The sequence below is a fragment of the Hippoglossus hippoglossus genome, chromosome 3, assembly GCF_009819705.1.
Source record: "Hippoglossus hippoglossus isolate fHipHip1 chromosome 3, fHipHip1.pri, whole genome shotgun sequence".
In the NCBI taxonomy this organism is placed as follows: domain Eukaryota; kingdom Metazoa; phylum Chordata; class Actinopteri; order Pleuronectiformes; family Pleuronectidae; genus Hippoglossus; species Hippoglossus hippoglossus.
This window is the reverse complement of record NC_047153.1, coordinates 13,986,172-14,004,515: the sequence shown is the minus strand read 5'-3', so window position 1 is coordinate 14,004,515 and position 18,344 is coordinate 13,986,172. Positions and strand designations below refer to the sequence as shown.

The following is an 18,344-nucleotide window of genomic DNA, read 5'->3' as shown; positions in this document are numbered from 1 at the left end:
AGGAGAAAAAAATCTAGTCAAAGTTTTATTTAAACAGTTTGAGTTTGATGGAGTGGAGAGAAAAAACAGTAAATAAACTAAGTAGACTAAATAAACAATAAATAAATATATCACAACATCACATATCACAACATCATATAGCACAGCCTTCTCAGCAGCTGCCACAGCTCTGAGACAGGTTTATAGTCCAGCTTCCTTTGTTTTTGGTTGTAGACTCTGATGCTGAGCCGTCAACAAATAACTCCACTCCTGCATTATCAGCATCACAGGATTCAACTATTACAACAGCAATCTTACAATAAATAAAAATAAGTTTGATTATATAAAAAATAAATGAATAAAATAAGCAAGAGAAAATATAAAAAGACAGACAAATAATGTTCAGACATATTCAGGTTCTGTGTTGGGATGGGGGTGGGTTTGGTGATGAGGTTTATATCTTATTCTGCAAGTGCACCTGCTGCTGTTGCATGAGTAGAGATATTTTATCTGGTCGGTTAGTTTGCCCAAGGTTATGCTGCTGACTGAAAGAAGTGTCTTATCTTTTTGAGTCTCCCACAAGAATTTGCTAAATATACCAGAATGTGGCAGTGCAGGATGAAGTCTAGACTTTACATGTATTTGTGAACCATTGACGTACACATGTGCCACTATCATCCTGTGGGTGGTAACTTGCTCTATCAGTAGAAAACATACAGCTCAAAGGCCCCATACATATCAGCATAGGAAGAAGCACATCAAAACTTTGTAGCACAGCAGGAAAGGGCATTGCTTCAACTTGCTCCCATGAGTAAAAGTGTAAAATCACTTTAAAGTATTATCAAAGTATATAGTATTTCTGTCAGTAAATCAATCAAAATTTTATATTGATGCACCACTGCAATTATATTTTAAAAAGTGCCCAGGACTGTAAAGCTACAACCAATGCAATCTCCTGTTGTAGAGGTACTGGTGGAATTTCTTGGAGTACTTACTTACTTCACCTATGACTCTACTGATCCAGAATTTGCTATATAATACAATAAATTTACATATGCCTCTAAATTTTTTAATTAAATTCTATACCCTGCCATCAACTTGTTTATATAAATGAAGAAATTCTACTCTCATGTTTATTGCATGCAGCTGATACACATCAACAAATGTGTATGGGCCAATCAGGCCCACATAAAAGAGGCATTATGTCATTTAAAATTAAAAATGTTGTATGCCAACTATACCAGCTGTGTGAAAGAGAATGGGGAAAATAAAAGAAGGATCATCACAACTCCACCACGAATCCTCCATTAATAAAAGGGAGAGGGAGAAGGAACTCAGTTGTTGCGACGACTGAGACTAGGACATGAAAATGTCAGAAAACTTGTGAAACTTGCAGAAAACCAAATAGTAGTGGTCAATGCAGATTCTATTCATTTTTTTAATTCATTCAATTTATTTGTATCCACTACATCAATTTCCACAAGCAATTTGGTACACAACAACAATGTAATATGGTAACAGAAAATAAATAGAGGAAAATAAATACATTCATATTTATTTAGCGTGTTTGTTTGTGTGTGTACATGTGCGTGTTTCTGTTCATATACCTTTGTGAGGATCATTTTAAGCATAGACCCTACAGAGTTAGGACATTTTTGGAAAGTGAGGACATTTTGTCTGTTTGAGGGTTAAGACTTGGTTTTAGGGTTAGAATTAGGTTTAGGATAGGGTTGGAGTTAGGGTTAGCGTTAGGCATTTAGTTTGGATGGTTAAAGTTAAAAAGCCTCGCTTTTACACACAGATTTAATTTGATTGGTAACCTTATAAGTTTTGACGCCTCATTCAGTCAAAATCAGCAACAAAAACTAATAAATACAGTCATAGATATTACATGAAGAGAGAAAGAAAATTGTTTTACTACGATATCACGCCTGGGCATGAGAGCCTGTTGAATCCCAGTGAGAACGAGCCACTGATTAGGAACAATCGTTGAATTCACAGGATTTTACACCAGTGGAAATAGAACCACTTAGAATGCAGTCTATTTCCAACCTGTTGGCGGCAGCAACGAGCCACGGGGCATCCAGTCTGCCGGAAGCCCAGAAGAAGAACTCGTTAAGCGCACTGACAGCGCACAGTTCAGAAACGTCTCGTGATCATCAAGTGGCTGGCTCTGATTGGTCACCGCTATGAAGGTCAGATTCTCATTGGTCAGTTGTCGTGTGTGTGCTTTATGGTTGCAAAACAACGTCATTGGTCGGTTTCGTATGTCTGCCGATGTGCCGGGTTTCAGGCAGATATTTCTTTCGCAACACCGCAGCGTGTGCAGCGTTTGATGGCTGTTTATGTCACCTCTTTACTGCCGGGTCATTAGGGCTTTTGTAACCACCGACAGCTCTTACTAACGCACGGTGCAACTGGAAGAGAAGCTAGCTAGCACCGCATCCATCCCATCCGTACCCGGCTAACAGAAGCTAAAGGTAGCTAGGGGCTGCTCCGCGGTCTTAGGTTATTCGAATCCACGTGAGAATGGGTGAAGAAATAGACGACAACTCCATCAACGAGACCAGCGGGTCTGCAAGTAACAGCAACGTGGAAGTGAACGGTGAAACAGTGGGAAGCGATGTCAAATATTACACGTTAGAGGAAATAAGAGAGCACAACATGTGCAGCGACTCGTGGCTCATCATCCACGATAAAGTATACGACATCACTGGTTTCCTTGAAGAGGTAAGACACCCTCTCAGCGACTCAACCATTAATGCTGTCAGCAGTTTACACGATTCTACCTCAGTACTGCTTCATTTGGCTAAGACTACTTCCTGGAGATGAGACGTAATCGTTAGCGTCACACGTTGACGTGTAACGTTTACGGACTGACAGCCACTGTCCAGCATTTAAAGTCCGTCGGTGAAAAAGTCCTGTTCGCAACTTATCTCGGGGTGAATCGAGGTTACGTAAAGCGACACACTGCTAAACTGTATAGAGACCACACACTAGCTCTCGTTAAGTTGATCAAGGTTTGATAATAACTTGTTAAATAACTAGTTCATCTGCAGGATTTAAGCAGAGAATAGCTTTTAACTGCAAATTAAACCCGCCGTGAACGTTGCATGTTGGTGATCCTGTCTCATGGATCAAACCTGGCTAAGCTATCCCTGCTAACACATTGCTTTAATAAGTAGTCTGTTCTGTTTACCTTTTATTGGATAAAAAGTTACTAAACCACAGAGTTTAAAAATCAATTCTATGTAGAAGTTTTGCATTTGAAACTTTCAAAAGTAAGTTTATAGACGTGTAATGCTCAACAATGTACTGGCCCCTCTCAGAGTATCAACAGCATTACATATATAATCGGATTAGCACATGTTTAGTTGTGATGTTGTAATGCAGCTGCTTGTCCAGCTGATGTTTTAACCAAAGAACACGTGCTGTATTTTAGATGCTCTGCATGTAAGATCACAATCTGCAAAGCAATCATTAACTTTAGTTGTAAAATGCTGTGGAGATAAAACAGTGCCATACAGGACAATATTAGTAGTTGTATAAACATTATCAATAGGAAAAATATAAATGTATATCAATATGTGCATTGCATTGTGCACAGTGAGGATGTATAATACATACCTGATCTACCTCAGATTTATAAAACATTTAGCTGTATAACAAGTGTTTGTCATTCTCTGTTCATAAAGAAGAGTTAAAAACACAACCTTCACTCAGGAGCAAAAATCAGTCTTTAAACTTAAAATAAATGAGATGAGACATTGTGATAAGTACTGATATCGGCTGATATGAAAACTTTAATCTTGATATAAATTGTGGCAATATTGCTGAGCTGTAGTACAATATTTTACAGTTCTTGATGCTCATTGACTGCACGATACCTAATAATTGTACCTGCGACAGTACCTGAGTAAACCAAAGACAATTTGATAGTTTGGTTTGGTGAGCATGTGATTTCAAGTGTGAAGTTTTCATTGCTTTTAAACTTAATCAAGCATAAACGGGAACTGTATCACTGTGAGCGTGGGACAAAAAGGAGAATGAATTAGCCCAACTGTAACCCACTCTATTTCAGCACCCGGGAGGTGAGGAGGTCTTACTGGAGCAGGCTGGTTCAGACGCCACAGAAAGCTTCGAGGATGTGGGTCATTCCACAGATGCGAGAGAGATGCTTGAGCAGTACCTAGTCGGGGAGGTTCATATGGTAAGAATAAATATTTGTTTCCTGTCTCAAGTATCTATTAAATGAAGGCAACATAACTGTAAAACACATGAGTACAAGTCATTGTCGTTGCTAAAATCTATGCTAATCAAGCAGAATAATTCATCCGTTTCACCAAACCTCTCAGAGAAAACGGTGACCATTCCTAACAGGGAAAAGTTGCTTGGAGTCACAAGATAGTTCCATGAGATAATTTGGTTTTTGAATGGTCATTAGCAAATTGGGGGGTTGACGTCAAACCAAAGAGAAAACTGGTTTGTAACACCATTCAGACAAAGTTGTCATGTGGCCATTAGTTCTGAACCCACATTTCTGTTACCTAACTGCTAAAAACTGTAGCCATTTTTAAATAACCTTTCAGTAAATGCCTCTCATAGGTCCTACTCAGTCTGTCCCTCAAGTTTTTGATACTTTTAGTTTTTTCCTTTCAGAGGACTCATAACCAGTATGTAAGAGAATGGGAGCTAATTCTGTTCAGTGATGAAACAAAAACTGAACTTTTGCACACACAAGAAAAGTCTTGCGTATCATTAGCGACACGTTGCGTATCACACAGACACACCCGTAGCAAATATCTTTATAGTCAGACAAACATACATGCAGTCTCACACACACTCACACTTAAACACACATATAATACAGACAGACATCATCATAGCCTTAAATGATGATGTTTTCTGAAGTCAGTCTTTTTTGTATAATACTTACTATTTGTGTCCCTATGTCTCTACTGCAGTTAAGCAAGGAAACAAAGGTGAATTTAAGACAGACTTTAACACTGCACACCAACACAAGTGATGTAATTACTCTGGCAGAGTGTGCAGAGCATTTGTAAAATCTTGAACCTGTTCTTTCGCTGCCAGTGAACATAAAGGGAACCATCCTACAGAAAGACAGATAAGAAAACAGAAAATTGTCATAATCATGCAGTGTCTTCTCATCTTAAGTTTGAACTTGAGAGAAATTTTACATGGTTGTCTCTTTTTGAAACACCCTCAAAGTTTCATGGTGCCGTTTTCTTTTCTGTTTATAAACGACAAAATTATAAAACAAGATTCACAAGAATGCTGAAAATGGAATCTGGGGATTGATTTAGGCATCTTTTTAAAAAGTTGTCTCGTCTGTCTTTGTCAGGAATTGGCCACACATAAAACCACAAAACATTCAAATCATCATTATACATTCATTGGATTTAACGTCCACAAAGGAATTCATGGTTTGGTTTCCTGTTGCTTTTACCTTCCACCCTTTTTCTCAAATCTCAATCGCTGAATGAAATTTGGATTGTCACACCTGGGACAGTGATATTCATGTGACACTGATTATGATTGTTACTATCAGCAAGAGGTGTGGTTGTTATAGCCTTGTTCACGTGGTAATTCATACAAATTCATTTTTACTGTGGACTATCTGAGAAACGGACTTCATTTCTTTTCCTGTGTATGAGTGTTAGACATCACATGAAGAAAGTAATACTAATTTGTTAACTGTATTTGTAGGACGACAGGAAAAAGGAGGCTGCTAAGGTAAGACCTATTGTCTTTTTAACTGTCTCTTTCTAAATGCAGAAAAATCCCAAGAACAGAATTTGTAACAACGATATAAAGTTCATGGTTTGTGTGTAAATGATTCAATATATTTTCTTTTCATTGATTCTTTTCTGCTACAGTTGGACAATTGCACAAATCCAGGAGAGTCCAGGTGAGTCATCATCATGAACAACATGTGTCACACTCACTGATTGCTGTTGCTTATTGTGAACAAGGTTCTCCTGCAATGTTGACTGCTCAGAAAAAGATTATATCTGGGTTAAAGTGCGAATCATTTTCTGTTTGTGTATGACATATGACAAAATCACACACACAACTGAAATAGTGTTTTATACGATTTTCACAGATTTCTGTATTATTTACCTTTTTTTTCTTTTAAATTATTTAAACTTTGTATAAAGTATACATTGATAAATACACAAATTTAAAAAAGGGATGAGCTGTAAATATATGTAATGACAACAAAAAAAAACAATAATATTTAATATATAATTCTTTGCTCAGCAGCTCCTGGACCACGTGGTTGATACCTGCTGTTGCTGCAATTGTTGTTGGTGTCATGTATCGCTTCTACACGGTTGAACACAAGTCGTCTTAAGTGCTGGCATTCTTCTTTTCATCTGGAGGCCTTGAAATGTTTGACCAAATCCTCCTCACACTACACGCAAACAATTAGGACTGTCTGCATCCTCTGCAACAAGAAAAGGAGGCGGGGGGGGGCAGTTTGATAAAGTTCCTTTGTCCTTGTCCGTCTACATAGAGTGCACGAAAATAGACAGTTGGGCAGAGGCTTTATTGAATTGTCTGCCTTCAGTCTCTCTCTTTGTATTTCATTGTCACTATGCCTGTTGTCATTCATGTTAAATGTTGTCTTTGAGTTTAACTTTCATATGCATCCCACTCAGTTTGGTTAGTGTGTGGTCACCAGCCATTTGTCCGCTCAGAGAAAGGTTTCCCTCAACGTGCTCCATCACTGCAGAGACACGACCTGGAATAACGTTTCAGGAAATGTTAAGTATGCAAAATGATGATGAAGTCAGGATAAAAGGTCACAGTGACCTTTCTACTTTTTTTTGTTTTTTACACTGAATTGTAACTTCACATGCATTTTCTAAGTTTTAATAAAGTGAGAAATATGACAGCTACCTGACGCTCAATAAGATTAGTGAATTTATTCCATTCACTTCTTCATTCATTCACAGCTCTGCTCAATTGCATTTATCATCTGGTTGTAAATGCATCATCTTTCCAACTATGTAAATGCAATGTCAAATCTTTGTTTGTTTCTTTGTGAAAAAAGCTATGAATTATATTGTATCAGTGAATATTTAAGGTAAAATCTGTTCTGATCATTTCTTTTCTACAGCTTTTACAAGGAATTTGTTTAAATATTGAAAGTACCGTATCTATAAATTTCTGTAATATGTACTAATAATAATAATATTTTTACTATACAGATATAATAGCTGGCAGTGACTGACTGAGTAAATAATAACATAAGTATATGTTTGATTATCCTGTTTTTAAATTAGATAGTTTTTTTCTCACTATGCTATTTGTTATTTAACAGCTTTTTTTTTCCTCCAGAACTTTGTTTCATTTTAATGCATCTCAATATACTGTCTTGGGTGAATGGACTTGACTCTTGTCACTGGGGGGGTTGAGTTATATTGAACGAGGTCCCAGTGTGTTACTTGTTAGACTGCCTGTTGGTTCAGTGGGGACTTGCTAGTTGTCATTAAAGCCATATAAGTGTCTTTCAGGCCACAGTTGCAACACATGTTTAACTATTTTAGTTACTCTGCCTTTTTCCATTTTCCAGGTTACTGCTCAGATTGTGGCACTGTTATATGTTTTGGTTTGGGTAACCTTCGCAAAGCATTTCTGAAATCACTGTTTGTCGACAACATTTTTTCAGCTACAAAGACAATAACAATATGACATCCATTCAGCGTACAATTTCTGAATATAACTTGCTATTTCTACGTGTGACTTCATTAATTGCAGATGTCTACGTGTATTTGGTTGGTTTATAAATATTTGCCATCTCTTTGTATTTCAACTTTCATTTCATGTCATTAAGTCTCCTTTGAATAAAACCAATAGTTCAATAAGTACAAGTGACTAATATACTGAGAAAACACCATATATACTTGTGTATACAAATGTAAATATATGTGTATATAGTGTTTGCTTAGTTAACTCCTCATCCGTGTATATCATCAAATACATCAAAATCAGTCAAGGCTGAAACCTTTGTAATTCCAGTGCCTGAATGAAAGGAATAAATATACCTAATGAACATTTTAGATTTAAGAATTCCTGATGAATCAAAAATAGGGTTTAAAATTAATGTTTGTTCATAAATAAAATTGTTTAAATATGAGAGACGGTGGTAGAACAAGGTTAGTAGCCTATGTCTGAAGGGATGGACAGAATAATGACAACCTAATCTAGAAAACAACAGTTTCTGTCAAACATGAAAGTCAATCATTCACATCTTTAAAGTGACTTAACACAAGTGCATGCAGGTAGTTAGGTCAACAGCTCCAGGAATCCAGTACTGACCCCTCAAATGTCAACAGCCCCGAAGACTACGGCGCTCACACTCATTACTAGTGAACTAGTGAACTACTTTATACTGTTACAGCCTTGTATCCAGTGTGGTCAGTCACCACTGTTGGGTTTGTAAATTATTCTTTCAACATCTGGCTGCATCTGTCTCAGATAATTACGACAAAAATGACAAGGCATTTGTTCTTGCAAACACCCACCACTATGTACAGTAGTCCTCCGTTTCTTTTTAAAATTCATGAACTCAATAATGGATAGTACGCTGGTGTGGTGCTAATTTGAAAGGAATACAGATATGAAAAATTTAACAGCTGGGTTCAACTTCCCTCTGCAGTCCTGCTCTTGGTCACAGCAGCTGAGGTGAACATGAGCTCATTTGAAATGACACTAAAACTCTAACTATCTAACACTGCAACACACTGTAGTGGTAGGCAACTAATGTAGAAGTGAGTCATCCACTTGTCATGCTTTCCAGGGAGGTGAGTGGCACAGGGCAACATGATGGAATAATCCCAATACTCTGGTATCCTTTAGTCGTAAATGTAATCATTGTGCCATTGTGATTCGATGGAAAAAAATTGCATTGGAGTAGCCGATAATGCATTTATGTACTTATACTGTGATTTGTTTTTCTTAGGTAACCGTTTCATAGTGCAATACTGGCACAAACTGAATAATACTTGAGTCCTGCGTATGCCTGCTCTCCTCAGCTATTTTTCCTGTGGAGAGGAGCAGGAAGCAGTGATTGAAATTAAAGCCTTTCCATCTGCAACCTCCACAAGAGCCCTCACACTGCAAAGTGCCCGTGACAAGAGAACGGCAGAAAGCACAAATCAACACCCATTGATTCAATCCTTTTTGATCAGGTGGGACATTTCAAGAACCAGATGCACTCTTGTTACATAAATTGATGAATTGTTCAGAAGGAATAAAGACTCCCATGCTACTTGAATTGGTTTGGTAAATGTTCCAGAACCACCGTTTTAGCAACCGATAAACAACATGGAGCAACCTTGACCAGGAAAGCAGGAAGAAATAAGAAAAGCAGTAAATAAAAATGACTGCACAACCAGACAGAAATGATTATAAATGTATTGCTGTTTACAAGGTCTGGTCCTTCTTTGCTATATGAAGTTTAAACACAAGGTGGCACTACAACCTCAACAAGTTACCATGGCAGTTGTTGAATTTGGCCAGAGAAAAGGGAGAATATAGGCTATATTTAAATGGCTAATCTGACTGCTGCACCCACTCTAATATAATCATCACAGCATTCAGGAGAGTTTATCTCCTGGTTTTCATGGGCTCAGAACAGCAGTAAACACAATGCTGCCACACATGCTGTGGAAAGACATTATGCAACCATGAAAAAAACAAAAACCTGCCACATTGGTATTGTGATGCTGATGAAGACAGTGTGCAATGAGATGGTCTAAAATAATATAAAGACAATTTACTGACAAAACTGTACATCAGCAAACAGAGTTTTCTTCTCCCACTCCCACTAGTTCCGGAAGCATTGTACAAAAGAAATAATATTTTCTTTTCAGAGTTTTTGAACTAAGGAGCATTGTATTGCCACTGGCTATTTTACATCAATGTCAGCCTGTTGTGGCAGCAATTATGACCAGACAGAGTAATGAGCTCTTATGAGACAGCATATTGTATCTGTGGGAGTATATGAAGCCATCAGATAGACATCGTTCACTATGACTGAATCACTTATTTCTAACAGCAGTCATCCTTAAGGAGAGCTGGGACTGCTAATGCACAACACTCTTGTGTCCTGGGAGACCTGCTACAGCAAAAATCTCAAACATCTGGGCGGAAAAAAACGCTTGTGGATGCAACAGGAATAAACATGATCTCTGAGTAGTGTTTGGCGATATCGGAAAAGGTCCACAGAACTACCTGCACAGGGAATCCTAAGTGGATTTGTTCAGCTTTGACAACAGCCTAAAGGTTCACTTTAGACCCCCCAACTCTCACAACAAAGTTAGACCCATGAAAAATCCACCCAAGAAATTTAGTCCCAATTTATTTTCTGCCAAGTCATGAACACTATTATTGGTCTTTGCATCATACTACATCAATATGAATGAATAAAATATATTTTTATTTATAAAAATAACAGTTCTGTTGCAATTATTGAATCGTCAAGTACAGACAGCATACGAATATGGGCCACTTCAGGCAATGAGGCGACATTTCAGGCCTCCTTGTGGCCTGGAGAAAATGGATTTGAGCCTAAAGTGGCACACTAGTAAAAGAAGTCTTTTTTGGCCCAAGTGTAAATGATGGATATGGCCCAAATGGCATAAATTCGGGCCATCTTTGGCACCTTTGAGAGGGCCATCATTCGATTTGTGGGCCAAATCTGGGCCAAAACAATTCTGCCATGTGGGATGCGTTTAAATGTGCTTGATATCAAAATCTTTTTTAGTCTGCAAACCATGTCGGCATCACCTCACATGTATGAAGAAAGTGTGTCTGTTATTGTTTCTGTCGGACCTCATTCTTCGCTAAACACAACACAAACCTTGTTGGCCTAACCTGTGCAATAGGCCACATATAGACCCTGATTTCATGCTGTTGTGAATCCCTTGGCAGGAACAATACCAGGCACACAATCAATCAAATTTATACACATCCATTATTCAAAAGCTCTGATTATTTTCATTTATGTTCTTTGACTCCATATATCTGTTATCTAACATGGCACTGGTAGGTGGTGATTAGCATAATCTAATTCAAATTATTCATAAGATGTTTCATGAGATTTAAGATTCAAGAAACTGCACAGTGAGTGGAAACATGATCAATATCCGGTCAGATTTTTGTGCATTGACTCACATTATTTTCTTTTACTTGGTTACACTCCATATAAGACACAATAAAACATTACTCCTGCAGATAAAGCAACTGTGAACGTACATACATTTTTTGGGAGCAATACAACATCAAATTATAAACTGCACCAAGAAACTTCCGGCTAAATTTGTCAGTCATATAATCTCTGAGCCGTTTGAATAATACATGGGCAATAAATTCACTTTAAATTCTTCTCTCTACCCCACACAGACACATATTCTACAATTAATCAACATATGAAACAAACTGAACTGCTATTTCTTCATTAGGCAATCATAAAACCTACAATCCCATTGTGTGTGCTTTCCACTTCCAGCAATGAAAACAAAATCATTTATTAATAAGTGGGAAAGAAAATCAGCACAAGCATCTACTGGTGCCAGAGGAAGGATCTGTGGTTCTACTTTACATCCAGCCCCATGTTTTGGTGATAAATGCGCAGCAAACAGAGGCAGGCATGTTCATCAGAAGCAAACCATATGATTTGGACCGAAGGTCAGTGAAAGTTACTGAGCATCTCGATGAGACTCGGGTACGATCGGTCTGTTTTATTCTAGATGAGGTGTGCAGCAGAGCATTGAAGACCGGCAGAAAATTATGATTCTTTAATTGCTGTGCAATAACTAACGATACAAACTACACTAGAATAGCACTCTGTAGAATCCACACTGCCCACTTATGAGACCCCATTTTAACACACACACACACACACACACACACACACACACACACACACACACACACACACACACACACACACACACACACACACACACACACACACACACACACACACACACACACACACACACACACACACACACACACACACACACACACACACACACACACACACACACACACACACACACAAAATGTTGAAAAACACCATATGGCGCAAAGTTAAAAAAACAAATATTCCTGTACCCACCCACTGAAAATTTTAAAAATTCTTCCCCAACCTGTACCACATCCTTCTACCAAGTTTTGTGGTAATCCATCCAGTAATTTTCACTTCTTTAACTAACAAACATGATGACATAATTCAAAGGCACAATGCTTTATTTTATAAATCCGTAAACTGATACATTATACATTATTTTTTCATTCATTATATTAGGAATTTAGAAAATTAACAAAATATATACATGCAAAGATCATCATTTTCCTCTTGTAATTCAGTGACAGATATTATCTGGTGCTCAACACATTTTAATAATTCATACAGAAGGCATGCTTTTCATGATCAGGACACCGAGCTGCAACCTAAAGGCTAAAATAACATCTATAAAATGGTTTGGAATTTCTGTTCCTTGTGAAAATTCCTAGAAAATCATAAACTCTCAACTTCACATCCATATCAACCTGCACCACTACAGTAAACTCGGTCCAGACAAAAACGACATGGGCACTGCCAAGCTGAATCCATCTTGTGGTAGCCGTTGTCAAGAAGAGGATCATGGGGTTATTATCTCTAAATAAACAGCCACAACCTCAGAACTTATCCAAGTCATCTCTTGTCAGCACAAATATGGTGACCTTTCTACAGTGTAGCTGCTTAATTACTTTTCTCCTTGCATACACTGGAAGGACGTGACTTAAAGGTTAACTTCTCCCAACTGTAATATGCCAAGGTCTTCAGCACAGTTTGAATTAAAGGGGAGGTAGAAGGCCTCAATCCTTCAAAGTGCTGTAATCGGACATTGATGTTAGTTCACAAATGTCTTGAATGAATGGAAGTCTAAATATCAGTTTATGGTAATGTGCTAATAGACCGACCTCAAATGTTTGAAGTGAAATATGTTGATCACAGCAACAAGTCAAACTACGCGGACAATTTTAAAATAATTATTATTTATCTGTACGCAGAATATGGGGAGGTATTTCTGGGGCAAAGACAAGGTTTGTGGCTAAAACAAGTAAAAAGGTGGTTTAAGAGGCCATCTCTGATAGTAAATCAAATCTTGGCAACACTGTGGGCATGAGTAAAAGAAAAAGAAAAAATCCAAATAAGTTATAAACTTAGTAGTTTTTAAATTAAATGTTCCCGTCAACTGAACACTGTTCTTAGACTGAAAACTCATAAAAAATAAAAAGAACAGTTATACAAAAATCTATATTAATCAAATGAGACTGTACAGTGATTATTTCAAATACTTCCAATCATAGCCATTGTATCAATCCATTGACATTGCAATTACCCATGATACCTTGTGTAAGAATATATCAATAACTTGGTGTACGTTGACCAGCCAGACACGATAAGACGATCATCATCAGCATCATTTACCATACCAGTGGTGCGGCCATCCTAGGCTAATGATAACAGGGTGCAGGTGGAGGACACACTGGCAGAGCGTTCATGGACAGAGTTGTTATTATCCATAATCCCTGACACAAACTGCGTCTCAGCGGCGCTGCAGCATCCCAGAGCGTCAGCCAGTTTGGGGCATAGGGCCAGAGTCAGCCTCTGGAGGACGAGGTGGAATTTCCTGCGGAAGCTTCGGTTTATCCAGAAGTAGAAGATGCAGTTGAGGAAGCCGTTGGAGGTTGGCAGCCAGACAACCACAAACTCGACCCACTCCGGTACAGTGCTACCTGTCACTGCTGCGGGGTTAGAAAACATGGGGGGGTGAAGTAAGGCGAGTATCCACATCATGGCAACACGACGCAAAACAGAACAATGATGTGGTTCACCTTTTTTTGACCTATTTATTTAACAAGTCTTAAGTTAAACTAGGACAGCACTCAGAAGAGCGCCAATCACCGCACAGTCCCCTTAAATCCAATCAAGCTGCAGCAAATTACACACACTCAGATATCAGTTCACTAAATGTGCCAGATTTTTTTCCATCAAGATCCATTCATTATTTTCTGAGAAGTCAACAAAGATATTGCAATGTTCAAGAACATGACAAAAGAATCCTGGATCCGCACCAACATTTTGACAGATTGTGGTAATCCGTCCAGTGGTTGTTGCGTAGTCTTGCAAAGAAACCAACCAACCGGCATACATACAGACAGGGGTGTAAACATAACCTCCCTGGCAGAGGTAAACACAGAACAACCATGGCTGCAGTATATGATCATACATATAGTTTAATACATCTATAAAACCAAAGATGAAAATGTCGTCAGCACTCACCCGGAGATGTGAGTCTTTCCCCTGAGGGCAATGACATGAAGAAGCCATCAATTTAAAATTTATAGTCTCGATCTAAAAGGAGAAAATTAACTGAAGGATTTTGTGGATTGGAAGCAGCCACTTCATCGTGTCGTTTGGACGGCAGCACACTGTGACGTTATAATTAAGAACATCAGCTTCATTCAGGGATTTTCATCCATATCAGATGAATTACAGCTCTTCTCGGGAAAAAAAGGTCTCAACTCCTAAAAATATTCAGCTGTGACTCCGCTCTTGGTCTCGATTACTGCAGGACAGCTCATGGTTGGTGTAAATGAGAAAAAGTCAAAGGTCTGAGTCATAAACACGATCGTGAATCAGGATGTTAATGCCTGACAGTGCATAAATAACTTTAACAGCTTTTTCTCTCAGTAACGGCCAAGCTGAAATCCACAGACAGTTTGTAAGAGGGTAATATATTAAATGTAAATAAAATACCTATTATTTTAAGTTCTCTTCCAACCCTTAAAACCACTAAAGCAAATGTTTAAAAACATGTATCTCAAAACAGATTAAAGCTAAATTGTGATGACATGTAATTCCCTATATGTACCCAAGTAGCCATTGCACAGTAGTTTTGTATTCAATTCATTCACTGGGTCCGGATCAGGAGCTTTGATGCTAACCTTTAACTACCCTGTATAATTAAAAAGCCTGGCCACATAAGAAGTGTTCTGCATGAGCAGTTTTTATATCTTTTACAGCCGTCAGTGCCATCTAGTCTAAATATACATAAACAGGATGAATTAGCAACAATTTTATCTTCTGGTATTACGGCAATAATATACGACTTTCTCCAGATGGGTCTGAGCTGGTTGATGTAGGAGAAGCAACATACATACATTACATCCACCCTTTTGAATTAAAATATAATTACATTTTTAGGTTGACTGTCCGGGTCGTAATATGCACTTAATGAAAGTTGAACTAGAGCTGGGCAATATGGCCAAAAATAACATCAGGATAAAATTATCACGATAAATGTCACATTATTATTTCTTCTTAGTTTAATTTTCGCTCCTGAGTGATGGTTGTGGTTTTAAACTCTTCTTAATGAGCAGACTTGACTTATCTTGTCTAAACCTGTCTTGTCTTGACTTACATTGACTTGTTATATCTTGACTCTTCTTGACTAGAATATATTGTTTTATCTTGTCTTATCTGGTCTTATCTTGACTTGTCTTGTCCTATCTTGATCAGCTTGACTAAAATATATTATCCTGACTTGTCTTACATTGTCTTATCTTATCTCATCAACAGAATAAGTGATCTATCCACGTGTTTCCAGCTGTCACTCACAGCACTGTGATCACAGGTGTATTCTCATTGCTGGTGCTCACCATTGTAGATCATAACCGCCATGCACGGTGTCCAACAGGCGTAGTAAGCTGCCATCACGGGCACGAGCACCCTGGAGGCCACGTTGTGTCTGCCGCGACGCGCACAGTCGTACTGGCGCAGCTTGAGTCGCTGCATCTTCGCGGCGCACCACACTCTCAGGTTGGCGTACGTCATGACGATGGAGCAGGGGAAGAATATGAAGCAGGTCAAACTGAGGGAGTAGCCCACGTTGGTGGAGTAGGACGGGTTGCAGACGAGCGAGGCGGCGGAGAAGTGCACCTCGATGATGCTGTCGGGGAAGGTGATGGGGGACAGCAGGCAGGGAGGGAAGCCCCAGGCGAAGGCGATCAGGAGCAGCGTCCTCCTCCGGGTCAGCAGGGTCGAGTACTGCAGCGGGTACAGCACCGCCACGTAGCGCTCCAGGCTGATGGTGGCCAGGGTGTACATGCAGGTGGAGTACACGGTGGCGTTGCAGAAGGCCACGAGGTGACAGAGCACGTCGGGCCCCTCGGTGTAGTCCTTCAGCAGGCTCACCCACAGGTTCAGGGGCATGACCAGCAGGGCGAACGCGGAGTCCGCCGCGGTGAGGGAGAGCAGCAGGTACCGGGAGTTCCTCGACCACCCGGCCACGGAGGAGGTGATGACCAGGAGAACCGCGACGTTCCCCAGCGTGATCATCACACCCAGCGCCACGATGATGCTCACCTTGAGGGAGCGGTGGTCCAGCTCCTGCGGCCTCCGAGGGTCCACGCCGGTCAGGTTGGAGTCATCGGAGGCGGAGAGGTTCAGCGCTGTCCACATGTTTCATGGGTGCGACCGGATCAGAGGTCACACGAGGAGAACATGGCTGAGGGCCCGCTGACGTACAGCACATGAGCAGAGGTTCTACTGGAGAGCAGCGCTGCGGATACTTGTAACCTCTGAACGCACCACCTCACCTGCAACACACACCTGCCGCAATCACCGCGCGTTCATGTGCCCTCCCAACAATCGGAAACATGAGTTTCTATGGAGCTAGACTCTTGACAAAAGTCAACAAACTATGGTGGCCGAGAGAGAAACTGCCACCCAGGAAAACATGCAAACAGAAAAAACACACGTGCAAATTAAGAAAACAACAAGAAAACAACTTCATGACTTTGACGACACATGCAGTGCAAAAAGTCACAACACATTGTTTAGGCACATATTACATCTATAAAAGTCACTCTAATCGAGAGAGGATCAGTGTGAAGTTTGGTTGGCTAAAAAGGAAAGAGACTCTTCCTCTCCTCAGAACCAAATTCTTTATCGTATAAGTACTCCATTGGAGACAGAACTAACAACCCGTGTTCCATTCTCATTAAGTTAATCCAAAGTATATATGAGATTTCATCAGTTTGAGTTTACCTAATAAATCGACCAATTTCTCCTTCGATGCACTGGTAGCTTGTGAGTATTGTATTTAAAAGACAAAACACATAGAAAAATATGAACCTGAGCTTTAGGTCTGTATCGAGACACTTGGATTGTGTTTCTGTGTCATTATATCACATTGTGAGGGTCAAGATTTTATGATGTGTTTTCACCAAATCTATATAGTGACCTTTAAACACACAGTAAGTAGGTGTTGGGTAATCTACACCTCAGAACATGTGGAAGCTGGCCTGTATGCTTCCTCTGTGGCTTTCTCTTTATTAATTATAATTATCGGGACAGTTTCAGTCTTCCAGGGCTGTCATGGAATGCAGTACTGTTATCTGACTAATTGATATTAATAAAGGTGCCACGTAAGTGTTACTTGTGGCTTCTATAGTGCAATATCCCCCATGAATATAATTAACCTGACTGGAACATTGTAGGACAGAATATCATGTGCAGCCTGTTCACGTTTTCATTTAAAATTACTACTTTAAAATGTTTCCAATTCATGCAAAAGAAGGTCGAAAGCCAATGAAAACACCACTTGCGACTGTATTCTATTCACAACCGCCCACTCCATTGAACAAGTTTAGAGACTATACCCCACCCTGGCAGGTTTCACCGCCAGCAATAACAACGAGTCAGTCAACAATTCATCACTACCAAGAGGGTCCCACTGAAGTCGTACGCCCTGTCAGTCTAACATACTGCAGCCAATCACGCTCCAATTTCCACAATCTCACACCATCAGTGTCAGGCTTTGCCTGCGCCTCCTGTTTTGGTGACAAGCTTAAGTGTTTCTGTCTTCACGACTGAGTGATAGCTGCCAACCCCCCCCCCCCACTCCCATTCAGAGAAAACTACATGGCACAAGTTGAAAGAAAATGGCAGGAAAGATTGTCACTGACCTTTTCTAGTCAGGTACCCATCTGTCTGAGAGGTATTCTTCTGTGTGACAGTCAGTCCATTAAAGAGCACAAACAAACACACTCCTCCCGGGGACAGTCACCCACCTCCTGCATCCGCGGGGACACTAATACCACCTATGATTTATTGTATTCCGAGCAGAAAATCAAAGTGTCCTACACATTGCATTTATTACATGAGAAGGAACATTTTTACCCCTTGATGTTACAGTAAAGTCATCCTACGACCTTGAAAAATATTTTTTGTTGTGGAGATGAATCAGACATAATGATGTATGTAAATCACCAGA

The 18,344-nt window shown here is 39.5% G+C and overlaps 2 protein-coding genes across 3 annotated transcripts; one reads left to right on the top strand and one right to left on the bottom strand.

Moving 5' to 3' along the window:
- Positions 1-2,212: 2,212 nt before the first annotated feature.
- Positions 2,213-7,522, top strand: LOC117756811 (cytochrome b5). Of its 2 annotated transcripts, none has more exons than XM_034577572.1 (5): positions 2,213-2,709; positions 4,061-4,189; positions 5,707-5,733; positions 5,877-5,908; positions 6,262-7,522. In XM_034577572.1, the coding sequence occupies exons 1-5, from the start codon at positions 2,509-2,511 to the stop codon at positions 6,353-6,355; spliced, it is 483 nt and encodes a 160-aa protein (XP_034433463.1). In that variant the 5' UTR covers positions 2,213-2,508; the 3' UTR covers positions 6,356-7,522. The 2 variants fall into 2 exon arrangements, with proteins under 2 accessions (XP_034433463.1, XP_034433464.1); XM_034577573.1 differs by having other exon boundaries at positions 2,237-2,709; positions 6,265-7,522.
- A 4,724-nt stretch (positions 7,523-12,246) lies between these two features.
- On the bottom strand, positions 12,247-16,936 carry zgc:162592 (uncharacterized protein LOC561993 homolog). Its single transcript, XM_034581500.1, has 3 exons — positions 16,827-16,936; positions 15,727-16,788; positions 12,247-13,809 (listed from the first exon to the last, which is right to left on the bottom strand). The coding sequence occupies exons 2-3, from the start codon at positions 16,526-16,528 to the stop codon at positions 13,514-13,516; spliced, it is 1,098 nt and encodes a 365-aa protein (XP_034437391.1). The 5' UTR covers positions 16,529-16,788; positions 16,827-16,936; the 3' UTR covers positions 12,247-13,513.
- Positions 16,937-18,344: the final 1,408 nt, after the last annotated feature.